A 22731-nucleotide genomic window follows, 5' to 3' on the forward strand; every position below is an offset into this window, starting at 1 on the left:
ATGGCCTTCCTGGGCTTTGGGTAAGTTCTTCCATGAAGTAAAAGCTGAATGATTGATCAGGTCTGCTGTAGAGGGCGCGCCCATTCCTATAGATGTTTGACTAGTGCCCTCTAAGGTCTCTCTTAAAGCTGAAATTCTGGGGACGTGGGTTTCCACAATCGGGTCCTAGTCCATGATATATTTGTTGAGGATCATACAGTGACATTGCCTGATGAAGTTTCCTTTAGTGGGCCATTCTGAAGGGAAGCAGGGAACAGTTATTGAATTTCTCATAATTTACAGGTCAAAGTAGCAATATGATCATGATAATAGGAATATTAGAGAGGCAGCAGGGTGTAATGCGTGGAAGGCCAGGGCAACCTGGGTTCACATCTTCCCTCCAATGCATCCTGGCTGTGTGATCCTGGATAAGTCATTGAAATCCTCAGGGTTGTGAGTAACACTCTAAGACTACATTATAGAGAAGTTGCCAACCTGCATTAGCAGAAGGACTTTTCTCACCTAGAAGTTCCCTATACCAATGAAATTACGGGCTGAGACCCTGCCCCTATCTTTTAAAAGTAACTGTGAGAAATAATTCATTTGGACCCCTACTCTATTCCAATCATTATTAAGCAGTTCTTATCTTAATTTTTAAATTAACTAATAAATTTAAAAGGGATAATTCTTATCTTTCTAGATAAGTTCTTATAGTAGACCTCAATCTTTAATACAACATTCACTACTCGTTTATCAGGTTATGAAGCTCTTGTGCAGCCATAAGACACCTGACAAAGACATTTCCATCCTGTTTTACTCAAATTGCATGTCCAAACCCCAAAGGGGTGGGATGTCTTAATACTTTGAAAATTCTCCCAACTTATTTTCTTTTTGTCTTTGGACCACTCTTTTTTGTTCAATATGAAGTGGCGACCATCTTATAATGATCTTAGGACCATTTAATCAGTGGAGATGCCCCTGTTTCACCCAACCTGAGCCCTCTCTGCTAATAAGTCATCTTTGACCCTCCAGAGCAAGATCCATCAACCAATGAGGTTCTCTATTTTACCCTGCCTCTTTTACATATTTGAACTTGCCTTTAAATTCAAAACTCTTCCCCCTGCACCCTGTATTCACTGCTTCTCCAATGGTCTCTCCTTTTTTCTTCTTGCTGTGGTCTCATACCCCGTGTGCTCAAGATTCCTAGAGACATCCCTGGCCATATCTCTTCCCTAATTTGGAGGGATCATTCCTGAGCTCACCGTGAGGAGATCTACCAGCTACTCTGAGCTCTTGTTGTCATGGACTCTCCCCGGATATCTCGAGGGAAGCCATAGACCTCTTCTGAAAGAAGCCAAAGAAAAGAATATTTGTTTCAGCAGTGAGTGGCTACCTTCAGCTTTCTGTAGAACCCATTCAATCCAAGCAAGAGCATTTAAGGACTGGGATTTCCTAACAAGAAGGCAGCTGCAGGCCAGAAAGGGAGCAAGGAGTGGGGATGGGCGGCCATGCTGGAAGGCTCAGGGCTAGCAGGGAACTTCAGGCATGGGGAAAGTGGTCCAGTGACCAGCTTGGACAAGAAGGGTGACCCCGGGATGATGGTCCTATCACTCTACTCAGACTCAGAGCTGTCTCTGGAGATATAGAAATCAGGTTCTTGGACATTATGAGGAAAGCTATGGGGGAGTCACTCTGATATGGCCGCCATGAGCAACAATAATCTTCTTAAATCTGACATCTATAATGAAGGAGCCAACATAGGGGTGAGATAGAGCTTAGGAAATGCAGTTCCACTAGCGATTGTCAAGGACCTACTAGGTACAAGATCCTGCGTGACATTTATCTTAGACAAGGCTGCTAGGGTAATTTTTCCAAAGCACAGGTCTAGCCATGTAACTCCTTGTTAATAAACTCCAGTGGCTCCCTGAGGCTTCCAGGATTACATAGATTGTTCTCTTTGATATTTAGATCTCGGTATAACTTAGCCCCCAAATCTTCTCTTTCCCACACTTAACAATTAAGCCAAACTGGTCTTCTTTCCTCAAGATGGATCTTCCCTAGTTTTTCTGCTTTTGTCCTGACTGCTCTGTTCTTGGAATGCTCTCCCTTCCACCTCTGCCTTTAAAAATTACAGGTCTCCTTTAAGACTCTGCTAAATAAACACCTTCTCCTTGGAGGCTGGCTTTCCTGCTCTCCCCATGAGAATCAGCTTGGATCCCATTCGTGTGTTTCTATAAATGTTCACGTTGTCTCCTCCAATAGAATAATAGCTCTGGACGGCAAGGATTGGTTCACTTCTATCTCTGTATTTAGTTTTACGTGCAACTCTATGTCACCTAAGAGAATATTTGGACCACAGTAGGCTTTTAACAAATCTTAATTGATTTTTTGTGTGTGTGTGGGGAGGGGAGAAGAGAGGACTTGATTGTTGATTCATTAGAATAGGGAACTACCAGTAAAATAATTTCCTTTACCAATATAGATCATCTTTTTTTTCCTATTTATAGTCTTACAGTGTTCTGTCAAGCACTGAAAAATTAAATGATTTGCCCAGGGTTGTACAGTCAGTGATCATGATAGGCAGGACTTGAATCCAGATCTTCCTGATTGAGGCTGGTTTTCTGGCTGCTGTCCCATATGTCTTGGGTTAGCAGGTGGGAGATGTTGCTAGTTGGAAGATAAACTAGTTCTTATTCTCAGAGGCTTATATTTCATGTCAACAAACTCTTACTAAATGGGGTTCGTGCCCCCACTCTGTTATTAGCAGCAAGAAGAAGAAAGCTTGCAATTTTCCACCATCTAACTTTTAGCCTCTGGTTTCCTCTCCAGGTTTTACTTCCGAGGTTTCCGCTGGACCAAAACCATGATCCATACGATCAAGGAGATCAACGAAAGGAAAGATATCCTGCCTAATATCACCTTGGGCTACCAGATTTTTGATACCTGCTTCGCCGTTTCCAAGTCGATGGAAAGCACATTGTCATTCTTGACAGGGCAGGATGAACACAAGCCCAACTTTCGATGCAGTTCCGGCGCCCCGCTTGCTGGGGTCGTGGGAGCAGGGGGATCTGCTCTGTCGGTGGCCACTTCCAGACTCCTGGGCCTGTACTACTTTCCTCAGGTAACTCACGAGTTTGATCTAGATTGAGTCCAAGAAAAAAAAAGCAAGCCATGTTTGAGGGATATTGTGGCAAAAATGAAAATGCAGTTTATGTTCTTTCTGGAAGGGTATTTTTTGGAAAGGTTGGCTCGTGTTTTTTTCCTTAGGTGTGCCTTCCCCTTGAGAAGTTAATCTTGAAGCAGGTAATTGTTGCAATGGATGGAATACTGGGCTTCCAGTAATGAAGACCTGATTTAAATCTGGCCTCAGAATGGCCAAAAAATGAAAACTGGATGCAAAAAGTCATTTTTACAAGTACAAGATGGCAGTGCTGCTGCTAGACAGAATTTCATCTGAACATTTGGGTTTCTTAAGTGGGAATTATCAGAAAATAGTGCTATTTGGCAACCAAGGAAATGCGATGTTAAACTGCATAAATGAGGGCCCCAAGATTAGGGAAGTGACAGTCATACTGTACTCTGCTCTACTTTGGCTAATCTAATCTTGTTCCAATCTGAATAGTTGCATAGCTTGAATGAAAGTCTCAAATACATAACAAGAGTATTACTAGAAGAAATTGAGAATGATTAGCTCAATGAACAGAAGATTAAGAGGGGACATCTTGGATTTCTCTAGGTATTTGAAGGGATGTCATATGGATATGTCATGTGTCCCTGAGGACAGAACTGGAAGGACTGGGTACAAATTTCTTTCAGACTGTTGACTTGTCCTAAGGAAATACTATCACCCAGTGAGACCTCTCCTTCCCCCAAATGGAATGCACAACTTAGATAGGCAATAGTGAATTCCTCTCCCTCCTTCTGGATTCAAGCCAAGTCTGGATGACCTACTTCTCAGTGTTTGTGGGGATCATAATTGTCCAATCTGTAGGAAAAATCACTGTGACAAAGCTCTGAGGCTTTAATAAAGTGCCCATGATTCCTTCTATTGAGGTGGATCTTAACTCTTTCTCACAATCTGAGATGCCTTCTTCCTTCAGGGCCTTATTTTGATAAGGTTTGATAACAGACTTAGCATTCTAGAGAAGTGTCACAAAATAGAGAATCCCATTGGTTCATGGACCTTGCTTCAAATGGCAAAAATGATGCCCCAATTATAAATAAGTATATCAGTGAAGGGTGGGGGTGTAGGGTCTTAGGTTGAGAGAAGCATGGGATGTTTCCCAGGGACTAAGTGGTCATAAGATGGTCATCTGCTTATGTTGGACAAGACTGAGTGGTTTAGAGGTACAAAAACAAGTTGGAAGACTTTCCATGTGACTGAGTCATCTTTGCCACACTGAGCTTGGTCACCAGGACAATGAAAAACAAGGGTGGAGGGCCCCTAATTTGCTTCCTGTGATTAAACAAGTGATCTTAAAAGCAGCAATTCACAGCTCTGGGGCATAACATGTGAAACTTTTAATGACTACCAGTGTGCGATCACATCAAATTGATGAATACTGATTGAATAGATTTGGGGTCCAAAGGAGCCATTTCTCACACGTTGTCATCAAGGGAATTCTCATCTAAGAACAGGGTAAGGATGGACTAGTCTTGCTAGTCTCTGAACTTGCTAGAACTCTGAAATGCCACGGTTCTGCAATCTGGGCAAAAAGAGCAAAAAGTTGATCAGAAACAGTCAATACCCCAGAAGAGACAATTCAGGCGGTTGGTCTTGTGCTTACTCAGTATGACTGACTGTTGTAGCCATTGTGCTTCAGGAGAATCAGAGGGTCATGAATTTAGAGTTGGAAGCATTTGGTCCAAATCCCTCATCACATAGATGGGGAAACTGAGGCAGACAGAGGTTAAGCGAATTGCCAAGAGTCACACATTGAGTGAGTGGTTGAGGCAGACCCAGAGCTCCATCCATTATATCATACAGATATCTCAAGAAATATTCCTATGTCCAAATTTTAGCCTGTGATGAAAAAAGAAGAAATATGAATGAGAAAGTGCAGAGCACACTCACAAAGGTTTTGATAAATGTTTTCCCTTTCACTGGTTGAATTCCTTCCTGGCCTTTAAAGCACAACTCAGATCCATAACCTCCAGGAAACCTTCCCTTATCCTCTGGTCAGAAATGGCCTTCCTCCTTGGACTTAAGATTACAGAATTTTAGGATTCAAAGAGCCATTAGTGAATATTTCATCAGCTCTATCCTCCTTCCTTTTTTATTTTTATTTGTTTTTTTTAAGAATAAGAAAGAAAAGAAAAACAGAAAAAGAATACAAAACAAAATAAAGCTAAACAAAAGAGAACATTGTGATGTGCCCCGCAGAACGTCAGAGAGGATTCAAAATACATAACAACAAATTATCAGATCAAGAAACTATATATATTTTAGTAGAAGAAATTATATTCCCAAATGTTCATTTTTTTTCCTTTACTTTCTTGTAAATTGTTCTTTGGTTCTCTGCTGTACTTTATTCTTTTCCTCCCTTTCATTCTCTCTCCACCATCCCCAAGCAAGTTCTAGTTAAGAAAAGCTGTATTGATGTATACATATATAGATATATACATACATACACATCCCTCCCCTACACATATCTTTCCTATTCCTGCTGATTCTTTGTTTTAATTCTGCTCCTTAACTTGCCTTGCTATTACTATTATAGTGTTTTTATCTTAACTCTGTCAATCTTTCTTTTGAGCTACCCCTGTCATTGATGTGAATCTTGAACATATAGTACATAATTAAAAGATGAAAAACATGAAAAAACACATAAACAATTTGTCCATGTTTAAACAATTTGTTCATGTTGAGTTCCTTGAAATTGATCTTTGATATTGATTCATATGTTAAATTTTCTGTTAAATTTGGGTTTAGACGATAAAATGTCCTGAAAATCTGCAAGTTTGTTGAATGTCCATTTTTTCTCATTTGATATTATCGACAATTTTGCTGGATATGATATTTTTGGCCACAGGCCTAGTTCTTTCCATGGACGGTAGATATGATTCCAGGACTTGTGGTCTTTTATTGTAACTGCTGATAAGTCTTGTGCAATTCTAATTAGAACTCCAGCATATTTAAATTTTGTTTTGTTTTGTTTATTTTTTTTTCTTGTGAAATTTTCTCTTTGATCTGGGGTTTTGAAATTTGACAATAATATTCCTGTGTGTTTTCCACAAAAGGTCTTTTTGAAATGATGATTAGTAGATTTTTTTCTATTTCTGTTAACCCGACTTCAGGACAATTTTCTTGGATTATTTCCTGCATTATTGTGTCAAGGTTCTCTTTTTGGTTATAACTCCCAGGCAGTCCAATTATTCTTATATTTTCTCTTCTTAATCTGTTCTCTAGATTGTCAGTTTTCTTATTTTCTCATTCTTTATAATCCATTTTGTTATTTCTTGTTCTCTCATAGCTTCATTGGTTTCTCCTTGCCCAATTCTAATTTTCAAAGAATTATTTTCATCTTTGAAACTCTATCTCCTTTTCTAATTGGTTGACCTTTTTTCATAATCTTGTTTTTCTTTGATGGTTTTTATTTTTTTTTTAATTTTTTCCTCAATGTCTTTCATTTGATTGCTAAATTCTTTTTTGAGTTCTATAAATTCTCTTTGGACAGGGGAACATTTCACGTTACTCTTTGGGGCAGGAGCTTTTCTTACTTTAATGTCTTTCTCTGAAGATGAACCCTGATCTTCCCTGTTACCATAGTATGTTTCTATGGTGGGGTTCTTTGTTCCTTGCCAATTCATTTTTTCAATAAGAGGTATTAGTGTAATCACTAATCATGGGGTAGTCTGGCTTTATCTCAGCTCTCCTCACTGACCTAGACCCCCAAACCAAGAGTTTCCCCTCCTGCAAATACCCATAGCCAGCAGTGTCCCTGCCCCACTGCCCTTGCACACCAGGTATGTTGGCTCCTTCTCACCCCAGGTCACGGCTCTGCAGCACAGCTTGGCATTCCTAATTAGCCGAGGGTCCCTCAATCTTCCGGGACTCAGACCCTGCTCCACAAACAGTCCAGGAGGTGAAAGTTTCTGTGGTTCCTGCTGAAGCTGCAGTCCTACCCCACTCACCCCAGAACTCCCCACTTGGTGTTTGTGCAGAACTAGCCCAGCTTGGGGGCTTTCTTCAGACATTATTGGGTTGTACTAAGAGGACCCCTATTCTGCCCCAAGTCCTCTTGATTTTTAATAGGTCTATGTTCTCCCTGTGGCATAAATTTCTATTTGTGGGGAAATCTGAAGAGCTTGAAATTTATTTACCAACCTATTCTGCCATCTTCCCAGAATCCTCCTTCCATCCTCCTTCCTTTTCTCCAATACTCAAGATACTACAGACAACATAACTTTTGCTTGAAGACCTCATTATTTCCTGAAGGAGTCCAAGTCCCTCATGGGCTACTTCCATTGGTAGAATGTGAAGCCTACATGGTTATTCATTGCTCCTGGTTCCACCCATTGAATCCAAATAGGATAAGTTCAATTCTTCTTTCACCTGACAGACTTTCAGATATCTGAAGACCATTATTCTACTACTCCCAACTAAATATCTTAAGTACTTTGGTTTTGTCCACTTTAAATACATCTATCATGTAATATTAAATTTAGTTTTCCATGTGGATGTTTTATTTTTCAGATAGATGACTTCCAAGTTTTATGGGATACCTCATACAATGCTTGGTACACAGTAGGGACTTAATAGATATTACTTCATTGATGAGGGTTGGGGCTAGGTTTTATTTAAACTTTGTATCCCCCTAGTGACTGGAATAGTTTTATATATAATAAGTGATCAAACATTTACTGCTTCAGTCAGTAAGAGACACAACGCAAATCATTTTTCAGGCTTTATGTAACTTTATAAATATTAATCATTATTGTTGTTTTTGAGAACTAATGATAGCTTACATAGAATTATAATGGGTATTATACTTATAGAAGAAGTGTGCTAGTAGAATGTAAGCTTCTCAAGGGCAGAGATTTATTTTGGTTTTGTCTTTGTTTCCAGTGACTAGCACATAGTAAGTGCTTAATACAATACTTGTCAGGTCGAATTGAAGAAAATGTGTATTTTTTTCTCTTCTGAATAGAGATGGAGAGAGCTAGAGCTACTAATATACAGTGTTTGCATTCTCTTGTTCAGTACTAATGAGGGGGATGTATTCTCTTCTAGGTGGGTTATGCTTCCTCCTGCTCCGTTCTTAGTGATAAATACCAGTTCCCATCTTACGTCCGAGTAATGGCAAGTGATCAGAGACAATCTCACGCAATAGTACAACTTATCAAATATTTTGGGTGGGTCTGGATAGGTGCCATAGCCGCTGATGATGACTATGGGAAGTACGGCATTAAAGTTTTCAAAGAGGAAATTGAGAAGGTTAATCTCTGCGTGGCGTTCTCTGAAACCATCCCCAAGATCTACTCCAAGGCAAAAATGCAGAATGCCATCTGGGCCATCAAAAACTCCACAGCCAAGGTCATCGTGCTTTACTCCTCAGATATTGACCTCAGTCCTTTTCTGTTGGAAATTGAATACCACGACATAAGAGGCCGAACGTGGATAGCCAGCGAGGCCTGGATAACATCCTCCCTCATCGCCAAGCCGGAATACTTCCCCTATCTCGGGGGAACCATTGGGTTTGCCGTGCCCAGAGCCGACATAAAAGGCTTAAAGGAGTTTCTTTATGACATTCATCCCAACAAGGATCCCAACGATAACATTACGATTGAGTTCTGGCAGACTGCTTTCAACTGTACCTGGCCCAACAGCAGCGTGCCCTATAATTCTGACCACAGGGTCAACATGACTGGACAAGAGAACCAAATTTATTTTACGTCTGATAAACTCTGTACTGGAGAGGAGAAGTTAGAGGACCTGGAAAATACCTACTTGGATGTGTCCCAGCTCCGGATAACAAACAACGTGAAGAATGCAGTCTATGCTTTGGCTTACGCGCTGGATGAAATGAGTCGATGTGAAGAGGGACGAGGACCTTATATACCGGGAAACACATGTGCCTATTTGGAAGACTTTGAGCCGTGGCAGGTATGAGGTTTTTTTAATCTTTACTTAACAGAACACCAATCCCACTGTCAACTTAGCTGCAAGTTTCTAACTTTATACATGTATATTATACACAAACATATACGTATATAGTATAAAATTTATTTATTTTCTATTTAGGCATGAGTCTCAACTAAGCCCCATCATTTCTTTTCTTTTCTTTTCTCTGAGGCAATTGGGATTTAGTGATTTGCCCAGAGTCTCACAGTTAGAAAGTGTTAAGTATCAGAGACAGATTTGAACTCGGGTCCTTCTCACTGGTATTCTATCCGCCGCTCTGTGTTCATAATCAATTTCCAGGTTCGGTTAATCAGAATGATCTTTTCCAGTCTTTGCATTACTCTTGTGTAGCATACCTGAAGGAAGGATCTGTGTCTCATGTTCACCAGTGAAAATGCAAATGGGAGGATGGATAAGCTCCCATATGAGACGTTATGTCTTGAGGTGGTAGAATTCAAATATGGAGATTCCACTAAAATGTTGCCTCATTTATTCAGCTTATCATACAGCTTTGAAATAATGGGGCTTAGGAGCAGCTAGGAGGCACAGTGGGTAGAGCACCAGCCCTTAAGTTAGGAGCGTCTGAGTTAAATTTGCTCTCTGACACTTCACACTTTCTAGCTGTGTGACCCTGGGCAAGTCATTTAACCTCAATTGCCTCAGCAAAAAAAAAAAAAAAGGCTTAGTTGAGACTCATGCCTAAATAGAAAATAAACAAATTTTATAAATTTATAAAATTTATAAATTATAATAATTTATAAAATAAATTTTGAAATAAAAATAAATAAATTTCTGCTATTTTATGTCATTGCTGCTCATAATCTCCCTTGGTTTGTTCCACAAGTGAGCTTGGAGTCTTAATGAGAAAAAAGATCTTGGCTGCCGTATTCTTTTGATTTTTCAAGATGAAGTGCTTTATAGAAAAAAGAGCGCTAGATTTGGAATCAGAGGATCTGTGTGGATTATACCACGTACTAGTTGGACGACCTTGATTAATTGACTTAACTTCCTTCTGGGCACTTTCCTTTTCTATAAATAAGAAGGCTGGTTTATATCGTATCAAAGATCTCTTCCAGTTTGGAATCTCTGCTTGGGCTCCAAGAATCAACTTCACAAAGATAGGATGGGATAAATGTTCATAGTCTGTTAAAAACACTGCTCAAGCATGATAATGTGATGGGAGAAAATAAAAGGGGAGAACTTAGATAAATGACTACTTGAGATCAATTTTAACTTGAGTTTTGTTGGGATTCGAGGGCATAAATTAATGATGGGTAAGGGCATGAAGATGGTGAGATGGGATTGGAGTTGTGAGGGAAAGCTGGATAATACACCAAAGAGTTCTTCCCACAGTTTTGAATCCATTGGTAGACTTGGCTTAGAGCACATTGTTAAAGAAGCAGTCAGGCAAGTTGTCTGCCAGGAGACACGGGGTGAAAGATTTCTATGATCTCAGTTGCTTTTTTCTGCATCAGAAGCATATAAGCAAAAAGCAGCAGCTACGTGAAAGAATTGTCAAACCCAGAGGGATAGCACTGAAATCAATATGATATATGTTGGGAGATCTCAAGCCTTCTTGTATCTTATATTATTCCACCTTGGCCCTTTTCAGATAGTTACTACTCTCGACTTATCCCTCCCTTCTTCATCCCATCACAACTGGGTTTCAAGAAAGGACCAAAATTCAGTAATTTCTACCTTAATGTGACTTTAATATAATGTCTTAAATCTCCCATGATATTTTTATCACCAAGATAGAGAGATATGGACTAGATAATAGTACAATTAAATGAAATGGAAACTGACCAAATGACTGGAAGTAGAAGGATCAATGTCAGCTTTTAAGCAGAATTCTGCTGGGATTTCTTAGAAATCTGTCCTTGGCCCTATCTACGTTGGTTGTGATTTTAATCAGTGGTGTGCGTGATGACATAGAGAGCACACATGCTCACCTGCCCCATAGACAGCCCAAAGACGGGAAAGATAGCTAATAGGCTAGATGACAAGAGTCAGCATCCAGACAGATAGTACTAGGATGATGGTGTGAGAGGAGTAACATTAGATATATTAGAGAGTTTCCATACTTGGGATTCAAAAATCAACTTTACAAAGACTGGATGGGATAAATTATGGCCAAAAATAACTTCTGTGAGAAAAGAACAAAGAGATTGAAACACACACACACACACACACACACACACACACACACACACACACACACACACACACACAAAAGAAATCTTCAGACAACATTGTGAGGAGTTAGCCAGAAGCTCTGATATCTCAAAGGGAAGGGATTAGAAGTAAAGAGGTCATAGTTGTAATACATTCAGCTCTCATCTGTGGGGGGGGGGACTTGGAGGATGGGGTTCAGTTCTAAGCACCAGATTTTAGGAAGGGCTTTGCTGAGTTAGGGTCCTATTCTGGATGACTAGACTGGTGAGACAACTGGACAACAGATACATTCAGAAAATAGAGAATGTTTAGCCCATATTAAAAAAGACTTAAGGAGAGGAGGGAAAATCTCTATTTCCAAATATTTAAAGAGTTACCACATTGAAGAAGGTTAAACTTATTCTGTTCACTTTCAAAGAGATCAGACATGTCAATTGTGCCAAATTATACAAGATTTTAAAAGAAAGTAAATCATTTGTAAGTAATTTAACTATAATTTTTCTTATCTGTATATGTGTACTTGAATATTTGATATTGGTTGCTTTAAAATAAAATTTGTTCTTCCTATTATACCTAGTTTAAACAAAAGCACTTCATGAATGTACACGGCTTGGTCCTTTGAGGTAGTGTTGAGTCCTGTTTCTTCTATTAAAGGATTTTCAGACTCTTACACAAAAGTGTAAGAATTGGATGGGAGTGATTAAGAGTTCTCCATGGCTTTCTATTCTGCTAACAAATAAGACCACACTTATCCAGCTGTTGTGTGCCCCATATTCTACAAAAAAAATCTCACTGTAACATACAGTAGCACTACATACTGCCTGGAATTGGGAAGTGATGAACTTCCCTTTTTTCTTCCACTCAAAAGTCTATATGACAATTTTGCCATCCATCTGTGGACATCCATTTTGATTTTGTGCTTTCTCCTTCATCCCAAGGCATATAGATCCTAAATGATTTGAATGTGTAGGGGGAATCCAAGTCTATGAATAGCTACATAAGCTCAAAATAGGTTTTTTTTTTTAATCATAAAATTGTGTTTCCTAAACTACAAGGATTTTGATAAGCTTCTTTTTCTGTTTTCTGATTTCTAGTTAATGTATTATATGAAGATACTTAAATTTCAAACCCACAATAATGAAACATTGGCACTTAATGAAGATGGAGATATAACTGGATATTATGACCTCTTGAACTGGCAACTAAATGATGCTGGGAAAATTGACTTTGTGAAGTTTGGAACATACAGTTTCACTGCGTCGAAATTTGAGTTACTGGTAGATAATGGATCCGTATATTGGCACACTGAAACATTGGAGGTTAGTCATCTTGGATTCTTATTTTATAGATCTATACAAAAAGATTTCATTTCAAAGACTATTGTAGTTACTTCCCTTCTTATGACTGCTGTTCTTCAATTGATTCAATAAAATCCAATTCTTCATGACCCATTGGGGGTTTTCTTGGTCAAGATACTTGAGCTGTTGGTTATTTCCTCCAGCTTATTTTACAGATGAGGAAGCTAAGGCTAACAGGAACAAGGGACTTGGCTCAGGGTCGCACAGCTAGTGGATGAAGCTGGATTTGAACTTGGGAAGATGAGTGTTTCTGACACCAAGCCCAGTGCTCTATCCACTGCACCATTTAGCTGCTCAAGGTTTTTAAGGGTCTTATTGCATGGTTGCCTTTTGCTGGGGATACATCTTTTCCCCCTAAGATCTAGTTCCTAAACTAATGGATTCTCTTCTCATTGAGAGGGAATGGATGGGTGGGAAGAGATTACCAAAGTTGGAGCTTGGCGCACAGCTCTAGTACAGTACCTGACACATAATAGGTCTCTATAAATTATTATTCCTTATCCCTAAAGTGAAATGAAGACCAAGGATTCAAATTTTACTTTGAATATACTTATTCAGACAACCTTCTAAATTGATAGTAACTGTTGTATAGATGCCAACCTAAATCAATAGGTGGGGTTTCCTTTTTGAGAATTCAGGATGGGTCCAGAATTAGTGTTCTCAGCCACAGTGTGATTTGGGGGAGAGGGCTCAGTCTCACAGAAATCTCACAGAGATACTGGTTGGGATAATATGGCAGGAGGTGAAGCAGTTGGTAGAAGGAGATAATGAGTAATAGAAATAGGTTCAGTAATTTTTCTGGCTGTCATAAAGCCTGAAGAAATTCTCAGAAAAAAAACAAAAAACGAATGCCTACCACTTCCCAGAAAGCCGAGCTTTTTAACCTGATCAGTTCCCTTGATGAAAGGTCAGTCCCATCCAGGAATATAGAATTTCAAGGTCCCTCAAAAAGTCAGCGTCATGTTTGTCCCTTCGTACTGGAGTTGTAAAATAATAGGGGAGAGGCAGGGAAGAGAGTGATCACTTAATCTGCTGCTTGAACTAGAAGAATCTTGGAGAGAGCTAGAGAGGAGGGGCAGCTCTAAGTTTTTGCAATCCTTCAGCTGATTGCTAGTTCTGTTTCTACTTTTCTACATTCCATTTCTTTCCACCTCGTCTCCATTTGCACTAATTTAGCTCCATTCTGGGGTTATTTCCAGATTGGGTACACGACTGTTGGATCCATCCCTTGTTGGTCAACTGCTCTCCAATTCAAATCATGCTTATTTTAACTCCTCAATTCTTCCATCTTCCTGGCTCATGTCCAAATAACACAAACCATAAATATTAGTTGGTCAGAGCATATTTTGACCTTTGTCAAATTTAGAAAATGATGTGTTCTCTGAATAAAAGATTAGAGGGAGAAGAAAGTAGGTCAAAAGACCAAGTCTGGAAGTAAAGGTCCAGTTTTGTGTGTGTGGAGGAGGGGAAGAGGTGAGGAGAGAAAGTTAAGAGTTAGTTGAGTAGGTTCCAGCAGAGGTACAGGATATATATTGAAAAGTAGGACAGCCAGGGTATTGTTATGCTGGAGAAGTCAATGGAGGAGAGAACTTAAAGGAGAAAGACTTGATCCACAAGATCAAATTCGAAGAGAGTTAAGAAGAATAAATTGTTATTTTAAAAGGCAATTGAATTTGGCAAGCAAGAAGGTGCCACTGAAAGAGCAGCTTCGGAGCCATGGAAGGTGTAGACTAGATGAAATTGGTGAATTGATTCTGTAGTATAGGAAGTTGAAAAGGGAACGGGTCATGAGGAAACAGGCAGAAGGTATAGGTTATTCATTTAAGTAGTTTGATGGTGGGAAAAGAAGAGAGAAACTGGAAACTGGATGAGGAGCTGGATCATGGGAAGGATTTTGATCAGACTTAGGATGATCCATGCATGCCTGAGGGCAGAGTAGAAGGAAAGGACCAGTGGGAAGGGTGCTGTAGAAGATCCTAGACAGGGAAGAGATAAGCAGGAGAGCAAAATGACTACAACAGCCTGAATTAGATCATCCTACCTTGAATATTCCCACAAATCAACTTTTTTCCCTTGTTCCATCAATTCCCATTCTGTCAGCTTATGGTTTTCCAATACATTTAAAGGATAAACCTATCAAACTTTAGTTATTTTTCAGAGATGTTTGTTTCTGGATTTAGGGAGCCTGAGTTCAAATCTGCCTTCAAGATCACTTATGTGATCCTGGACCTCACTCTGCTTCAGTTTCCTCTTCTGTAAAATGGAAATAATAATAGCACCTATCTCCCAAGATGGTTGTGAGGATGAAATTTTATAAAATTTCATACAGAAATTTGTATAAAATACAGAGCCTATGACATAATAAACACTATATAAATGTTAACTATTATTATTATTTATTAAAATCATAGAAATGAAAAACAGGGCTTTTTACATAAACTGATGAATTCTTAAATCCTTAGTGGAGATGCTCAGCTATATATACAATATATTTATTATATTATATCTAATAGCATAGAAAAGCCAGCTGTCAAGTTTTTAGCACCTTTGTAGGAAGATAGTTTCTTTACTAATAGTCAAGATTAAACAGAAGGCACTTGATAATAATCTACTTTTAGAGTTCATTGCCTGAGATAAGGAAATTCTTTAGTAGCTCCTTCACTCAGAGGTTGCTGTTTACAGTGATATTTTAGCTACTATATAAACACTTTCAATTTACAATTTCCTCCCATTTGCAACATCCTTCCTTGATTGTCAGTGAAACATCAACGCATACATAATAACATATAATAACTTAGTAACTCCCCCAGCCTGGGACATAGGAGCTTAAGTCCCAGAGGGAAGATTTCAAAAGTAGATTTAGTAGCGCCTAAGAGAAACAACTGTAACTGGTTGATTATTTTTCTCTTTCTCTTAGTTAATATGGCTCCCATTAACCAAACATTCTGACTCCTAGATAGTTAGAGGGCTGAGTTAGGAAGACCTGAATTCAAATGTGATCTCAGATACTTCCTAGTTGACCAAGCAAATCCTTTTACTCCTGTTTGCTTCAGTTTCATCTGTAAAATAGGGATACTAATACTACTGACCTCCAAAGACTCTTGTAGGAATAGAATGAGATAATATTAGTAAAACAATCTGTAAAGCTCAAAACACAATTTTAAAGCTAATTATAATGATGAGGATGATGGTGATACTAATGTTAATCAGTGACAGTATATCTGGGGTCCACTCTTACTCATGATTTTTGTCTTTCCAAAAGACATGAAGGAAAAAAAGTAACTAGTTCTCAAACAACTTTTTCAGGCTGTGGGAGGGGAGGCAAATAATGAGATGGAACAAGATCTGCTTTGTTTCTACTTTCGTGGGATCCTTTTACACATTGTTGAAGGGTTACCAGACACATAAATAGTCCACGTTAATAAGTGGGGTTTGGGCCTATTTTTCTTTTCTGTCTCAGAAGGAGCCACAATCTCCATGTTTGGTTTTCCACTTTTGATCCTTTCCAGACTAAACCCTTGGTCTAGGGTGGGAAGGTGAGGAAGAGGGAGGTGGATAAAGAGCTCCATAGTATTCTCCACCTGGATTTTTTTTTCATCCCAGTTTCAGTCTTATTAACATTGTAGAATAAAAATCTGTGTTTTGTTCTTTTTAGCCCCCCACATCAGTGTGCACTGAGCTGTGTAGACCTGGAACCAGGAAGGGGATTCGCCAAGGGGAGCCCATATGCTGTTTTGATTGTATCCCATGTGCCGATGGTCATGTGTCCCTTAAGCCAGGTAGAGTGAGATTGCCTTTTACCTGTTGTGAAACACATGGTTGGATGCATTTTTGTTTTATAGAAGTGAGGGTTTTAAAAAATGCAATAATAATAATACGTAAATGAGCCTTTTCCTCTTGTCTTTCTTTTCAGTCCATTCTAAGATTTGTCCCCACCCCACCCCGTGTCTGCGATGTTAACTGGCATTTTTGAACAAAGTCATTGCATTATTTCCATAATTAAAACCTCTTAAGGGATGCCTAAAGTGAACTTACCTCACCCTAAATTCCTCTATGGCAAAAATAGTTGTCACTTGGTCCCAAGCAAAGAGAATAAGCATTGAATGGAACGATGACGTACGACCTCAAGAGCAATATTATAAATGGAAGAGAAAGTAATTCCAGAGTACTGCTGAGAAATCAGTGTCTGATAGAATAATAATGTTCTCAAGGTGCAGACTGAGACAACCATTTTTGAATATGTCAAATATGTGGGCTTATTTTGCTTGTCTATTTGTTACAAAGATTATGATTATTCTTTTTTTATTTGGAAGAGGAAAATCAAAAGAAGATTTGAGATCGAGCAAAGGGGTTACAAAAAGCTCATAAAAACCAATCGATAAATATTAAGTGCCTGCTATGTTCCAGTGAGTCTGCTAGGCTTTGGGGCAGGGGATCTAAGTACAAAGAACTCTACTATTTACTCCTGTGTGACTTCAGGCAAGCCAATTAACCTCTCTGCTTTTTTTCCTTTGTGATTTCCTAGTGCAGCCAGATCAAATACAAACTCTCTTAAGTAATAAAAATCCTTCATAATGTGGCTCCCACTTAAGTCCTTTCTAGCCTCAGCACTTATCATATCCTTTCCTCCCTTTGTGGTTTATTAAACTGGTCTTTACATTATCCCTCTGAAACTTGTCTTTCATCTACACACTTTTTCTTAGACTCTTCCCAATGCCTGGAATGTACTTCCTTTCCCCTTTATCTTAGAATCCTATCCTCCTTCAATTAGAATCCCACCTTCTGCCCTTTCTAAGGTTTTTACTACACCCCTAGCTGCTAGTGCCTTCCTACTGAAATGAGCTTGTATTTTATAAATGAATATAAAGAAATGAATAAAGATATATGTGTGTGTGTACATATTATATATATGTATGTATATGGGTGTATTATATATATATAGTGTGTGCATATGGGTGTATTATATTTATATATGGTGTATTATATATATATAATGTGTATATTATATATATATACATATATGTGTGTATATGTATATATAATGTGTGTATATGGGTATATTATATACAAACATACATATATATTCACACATCCAAATAGATTAATATAGTATATATGTATATATACTACATAGTATACATATATACACACATATGTACACAGACTATATATATGTTATATATAGTCTACATAAGTATATACTATATAATATATACGCACATACATATTCTCATTCATGCATAGCATATATAGTCATATGGCATATATATTCTCATAGATAGAATGTTCATATATCTATTCATGTATATGGTATATTCATATATATATATATATATATATATATATGTATGCATGTCTATGTAGAGCTGCTTTCCTGGTAAAATATAATCTCATTGAGGCTCAGAATTGTTTTGTTTTGACATTTGTGTACCCAGTACTTGACATAGTTCTTAGGTTCATAGTAAGTGCTTAATAAATGCTTGCTGACTGACTTACCCCAAGCCAGAAGAAGCCTTAAAAGTTATCTAGCTCCATTGCTTTATTTTACACCTGAGAATACTGAGGTCCCACAAGATTTAGTGGCTTTCCTAAGGTCACTCAGATAGTAAGTACCAAGGCTATGACTGGAACTCAGGACTCCAAATCTGGCTCTCCCACTTCTCCTACTCCCTTGGGGCTTGGGCAAGCCATTAACCTATGTGAGTCTCACTTTCCTCATCTATAAAATGAAGGGATTGGTCTAAGTGAAGTCTAAGATTTCTCATTTTTTCATTGTGGTCCAAAGAAAACAGGATCCCCCCTCTCCCCCCCCCCCCTTCCAGACTTTCTATTTCTCTTCCCTTTGTTTTCCAGGTTCCAGGGAATGCAGCAAATGCCATGAGGATTACTGGTCCAATGAGGACAACAGCGACTGTGTGCTGAAAGAGGTGGAATTCCTGGCTTACGGTGAAGCCTTAGGCATTACCCTCGTGACCCTGTCCATCTTTAGCGCGCTGGTGGTCCTGGCCGTGACAGTTGTGTATGTGGTTTATAGGAAAACCCCCCTGGCCAAAGCCAATGACCGGGAGTTGAGTTTTCTCCTCCAGCTTTCTCTCATCATCATCCTCCTTACTTCTCTCCTCTTCATTGGCAAGCCCTACGACTGGTCTTGCAAGGCCCGCCAGGTGACGCTGGCTTTGGGCTTTTCTCTTTGTCTCTCCTGCATTTTGGGTAAAACCATTAGATTATATTCATCCCATAGAGCATCCAACTCAAAAGTCAGATTTACATCTGTCCCGCCCATTTGTCAAAAGCTCATCGTGCTCTTTTCGGTTCTCATCGAGATGGGCCTTTGCACCGCCTATTTGGTAATAATGCCCCCTAAACTGTACAAAAACATGGAGTCCCAGACCATTAAGATCATCCTGGAATGTAACGAAGGGTCCATTGAGTTGTTGTGCTCGGTATTTGGATTCGACGTCTTTCTGGCCCTTCTCTGCTTCCTGACCACCTTTGTCGCCCGCAAACTGCCTGATAATTATAACGAGGCAAAATGCGTCACATTCGGGATGCTGGTGTTCTTTATCGTCTGGATCTCTTTCGTCCCCGCTTACTTAAGCACCAAGGGCAAGTTCAAAGTGGCCGTGGAAATCTTCGCCATCCTGGCGTCGAGCATCGGTTTACTCGGTTGTATATTCGCCCCCAAGTGCTACATCATCCTGATTCGGCCCAAGAGAAACACAGATGAGATTGTGGGTGGGCAGGTCCCTACCACTGACAAGAGCATCCAGCTGACGTCGGCCTCTGTCAGCAGTGAGATGAACGTCACGGTATCTACAGTTGTACTTGATGACTGATCCAGGCTGGAGTCTTATTTCCAAATTTCAATGCTGATTTGCTTTCCTCTCCTGTTCTTACTACCAGGAATTGGGCATTTCCACTTCACTGCTTTTTGATTACTTTAGGGGAGATATTGAGTTAGGCACTGGTGGGTTAATTTTTCACCTAGAACATGGGCCTTCCCACCAGAATGTTCACACAGGCAGGGAAAGTAGCACAAGCAGACCTTCTAAACATTCATATTTGGTTGTTTGGGGTTTGGTGTTCCCATGGCGAATAAAGGAGTTGATGGGGAAGGAATATACAATTGGGTCCACTTAGCATGCAATTATAGTCAGAACAAATCTGAGCGTAAAGGATCCAAAATTCTGTCAAATAACAAATTATTTGCATTTGGCAGAATTTAATTTTGCCCATTAGTTGCAAGGCCCAACGTGTTTTAAATCGCCTCTATATCCCACAACCACTTGCAGATACCCCTTGGTGAATTCTTGTACACGGTCTATTTGTTGTAGTTGGCTAATCTCTGGCAACCGCCATTAATGATGAGGCCATTGGAGGGAAACTTTATTTTATTTTCTAGGTTTTTGTCTCAATCTAATTGAAATATTGGAAAGAAATATGTGCTCCTGGTCTTTTCCTTGGATGAACATGGCACTTTGAAATAAACCAAATGGAGAAAATGCTGTAAGAATTTTACCTGTTTATATTATGTTGTAAAGAAGTCTAGGGTGCTATTGAGGGCCTTAGGCCAAAGGAATCTCCATGGCTTCCCCCAACTCAGATATTCCTTGAGTCCTTGGTCTGAGTTCTTGGTCTGAATGAAAAGTTTGAGACTAAATATAGAGACAGAAGAAGGAGCTCCCAGCCATCTCTGGTTATGGAAACAACAACAGTGTTGGCTCAGATAACGAGAGCTACTCAGGTGGACAGCTTGATAGAAGGGAAATGTTTAAGTGAGGCAGGCCCTTCTGGCTGATGGTGTGATACAAGGAGATACAGGAGAACTTCTTTCCTTCTGGCCTGGATAGTACCCAGAATCCCACTAATGGCCTCGTTCCTTTTGGGCTAAGACATTGATAGTACCTGCTAACCCCCTCTTATTAATGGATGTTTCTGCAGTACTTTAAAGTTCCTAAAGTGCTTTTACCTACATTTTATTATTTGAGCCTCATCATCAGAAGGAGGGACTACAGTTCTTTCTTCCCTTTATGGGTGAGGAAACTGAGGTGAGTGACTTGTCCAAGTTCACATAATAAGTATTAGAAGCAGGATTTTGATCCAGGTCTTTATGACACTAAGGCTGAGTTAGTCAGAATAGGTTTCTTCATCTGCAAAATGGGGGATTTGGGTAAGATCATCTCTAATACCATTTTAAACTCCAGATCTTGTGATAGCCTCAGGAAAATAGATGAGTGAGTGGAGAAAGTCCTGGATCTGGATTGGAGAAGACCTGCATTTAAATTTAGCTTCAAAGACTTTCTAGCTGCATGACCAGAGGTGAGTCATGTCACTTTTGTTTGCCTTAGTTTCCTTATTTGTAAAATGAATCTAAATCCCAGGGTTATTGTGAGACAGAAGCAAGTTTGAGAACATCACTCCATCACTCCATTTTCACACATTAACAAGTAGGAGCTCATATAAGTAGCTAGTCAGTCACCTGGCAGGACTCTGAGGAAAGTGATCATAGGGAGCCTTCCCAGATCATGAACCGGGAAGGAGTTTGGAGGATGTCTAATCCATGTTCCTCAATTTTTGTTGTTGTTATTTAGTTGACTATCTGTGTCTGACTCTTCATGACTCCATTTGGGGTTTTCTTGGCAAAGATACTGCCAGGGGTTTGTCATTTCCTTCTCCAGCTCATTTTATAAATGAGGAAACTGAGGCAGACAGGGTGAGGGGATGATCCCAGAGAAACATAGCTAGTAAGTGTCTGAAGCCAGATTTGAACTCGACAACTGTTGATTCTGGGGCTGCTGCTCTATGCATTGAACCACCTATTTCTTATGTTCCTTATTTTACAGATGAGGAAATTGAGGCTCAATGAATTTAAGAGAATTGCCCATGGTCACATAAATAGTAAGCTTTAGGGTAGCATTTGAACCCAGGACCTCTGACTTCAGAGTAAGTACTGTTTCCACTGGACCGTATTCCCTTCTAGATGGGGACAAATGGGTTTTCATAAGATGAGGTAGGTAGGGGAAGATCTAGGCAATGGGCCAAGGACCGTGGACATTGTAGGGCTGAGCCCTGATCTCCAGGAGAGGATAGAGGAGGTAGCTCTTAAAGTAACTAGAGGTAGCCTAATGACTCTGAGCACATAGGGTTTTAGGATCTTGGATTTGGAGTGGGTGCTGAACTGACATGTACTAGGAAGACACTGAATTTGAAGTCAGCCTAAATTTGACTCAGTTCCATTCCTTAGATGTCTATCTAACTTTCCCCACCCTGGGCCTCAGTTTCCTCATCTGTAAAATGAGTGGGTTGGACTAGATGCCTTCTATTGTCCCTTCTACCTCTAGCTATTCTTGTCTTAGAAGGCCGCTCTCCTCAGAACACCAACGAGAAGCTGGGAAGGCTCCCCAGGAGTGATACTGGTAACCTTGGGGTTGGTTTATTGTCATTTCCTTGGGCAAACTGGGGTGATGTTCTCCCATTTGCATTCTCTAGAGCCTTGTTGTTTACTGCTTGTGAGCTCTGTCCCACTGGGTCTTTCATTAAGGTGTGTGTACCCAGCAGTTGGCATGGAGGGTACAGCTGGCCCGACTTCCCCTGGGATTTCGAGCTAGAAGGGATGCAGAGGCCATCTAGTCCACAGCTCCTTAAACTGGGACTCACGATCCCAATAAGGGGGTCACTAACTGAATTGGGTGTGGCTAAATTATGGTATATTAAAAGTGAAATTTTGATTTGTGTGTTTATTTTATATACTGATATATCTGGGGTTATATAAACATTTCTTGGGCAAAAATTCAAGAAGCCCTAGTCTAGCCCAAACATCTCATTTTATAGATGAGTAAACTGAGGAATTGAGGATCCAACTGAATCCTGTAAGCAGGTTCAAACTCAGTTCTTTGAACTTGGAATTTAGTGCTGTTTCCCTGTATCATAGGGTCTTCTTGACCAATAGTATAGATGTATAAATGAGAGAAATGATTATTTTTCTCTTAAATATGAATAAGCATTTACTATAGGGGAGATGCAGGATATTTTCCCCTTTCTATTCCTCATTTTCTAAATCAAATTAGCCCTGGAAGAATAGGGATGATAATGAAA

At 39.5% G+C, this 22731-nt stretch overlaps 1 protein-coding gene across 1 annotated transcript; it reads left to right on the forward strand.

Moving 5' to 3' along the window:
- LOC127556973 (vomeronasal type-2 receptor 1-like) lies at window positions 1-20149 on the forward strand. The gene is made up of 6 exons (XM_051990478.1): window positions 1-20; window positions 2809-3100; window positions 8213-9085; window positions 12373-12597; window positions 16292-16415; window positions 18490-20149. The coding sequence occupies exons 1-6, from the start codon at window positions 1-3 to the stop codon at window positions 19470-19472; spliced, it is 2517 nt and encodes an 838-aa protein (XP_051846438.1). The 3' UTR covers window positions 19473-20149.
- Window positions 20150-22731: the final 2582 nt, after the last annotated feature.

The sequence above is a fragment of the Antechinus flavipes genome, chromosome 3 (assembly GCF_016432865.1).
Source record: "Antechinus flavipes isolate AdamAnt ecotype Samford, QLD, Australia chromosome 3, AdamAnt_v2, whole genome shotgun sequence".
Classification (NCBI taxonomy): Eukaryota; Metazoa; Chordata; class Mammalia; order Dasyuromorphia; family Dasyuridae; genus Antechinus; species Antechinus flavipes.

What these genes read in the sequence shown, in the direction of transcription:
- LOC127556973 (XM_051990478.1), top strand. Translation starts at nt 1, where the DNA reads ATGGCCTTCCTGGGCTTTGG. An exon ending in AAGACTTTGAGCCGTGGCAG is followed by an intron (nt 9,086 to 12,372) that starts GTATGAGGTTTT and finishes TCTGATTTCTAG; the next exon opens with TTAATGTATTATATGAAGAT. An exon ending in GGCACACTGAAACATTGGAG is followed by an intron (nt 12,598 to 16,291) that starts GTTAGTCATCTT and finishes TGTTCTTTTTAG; the next exon opens with CCCCCCACATCAGTGTGCAC.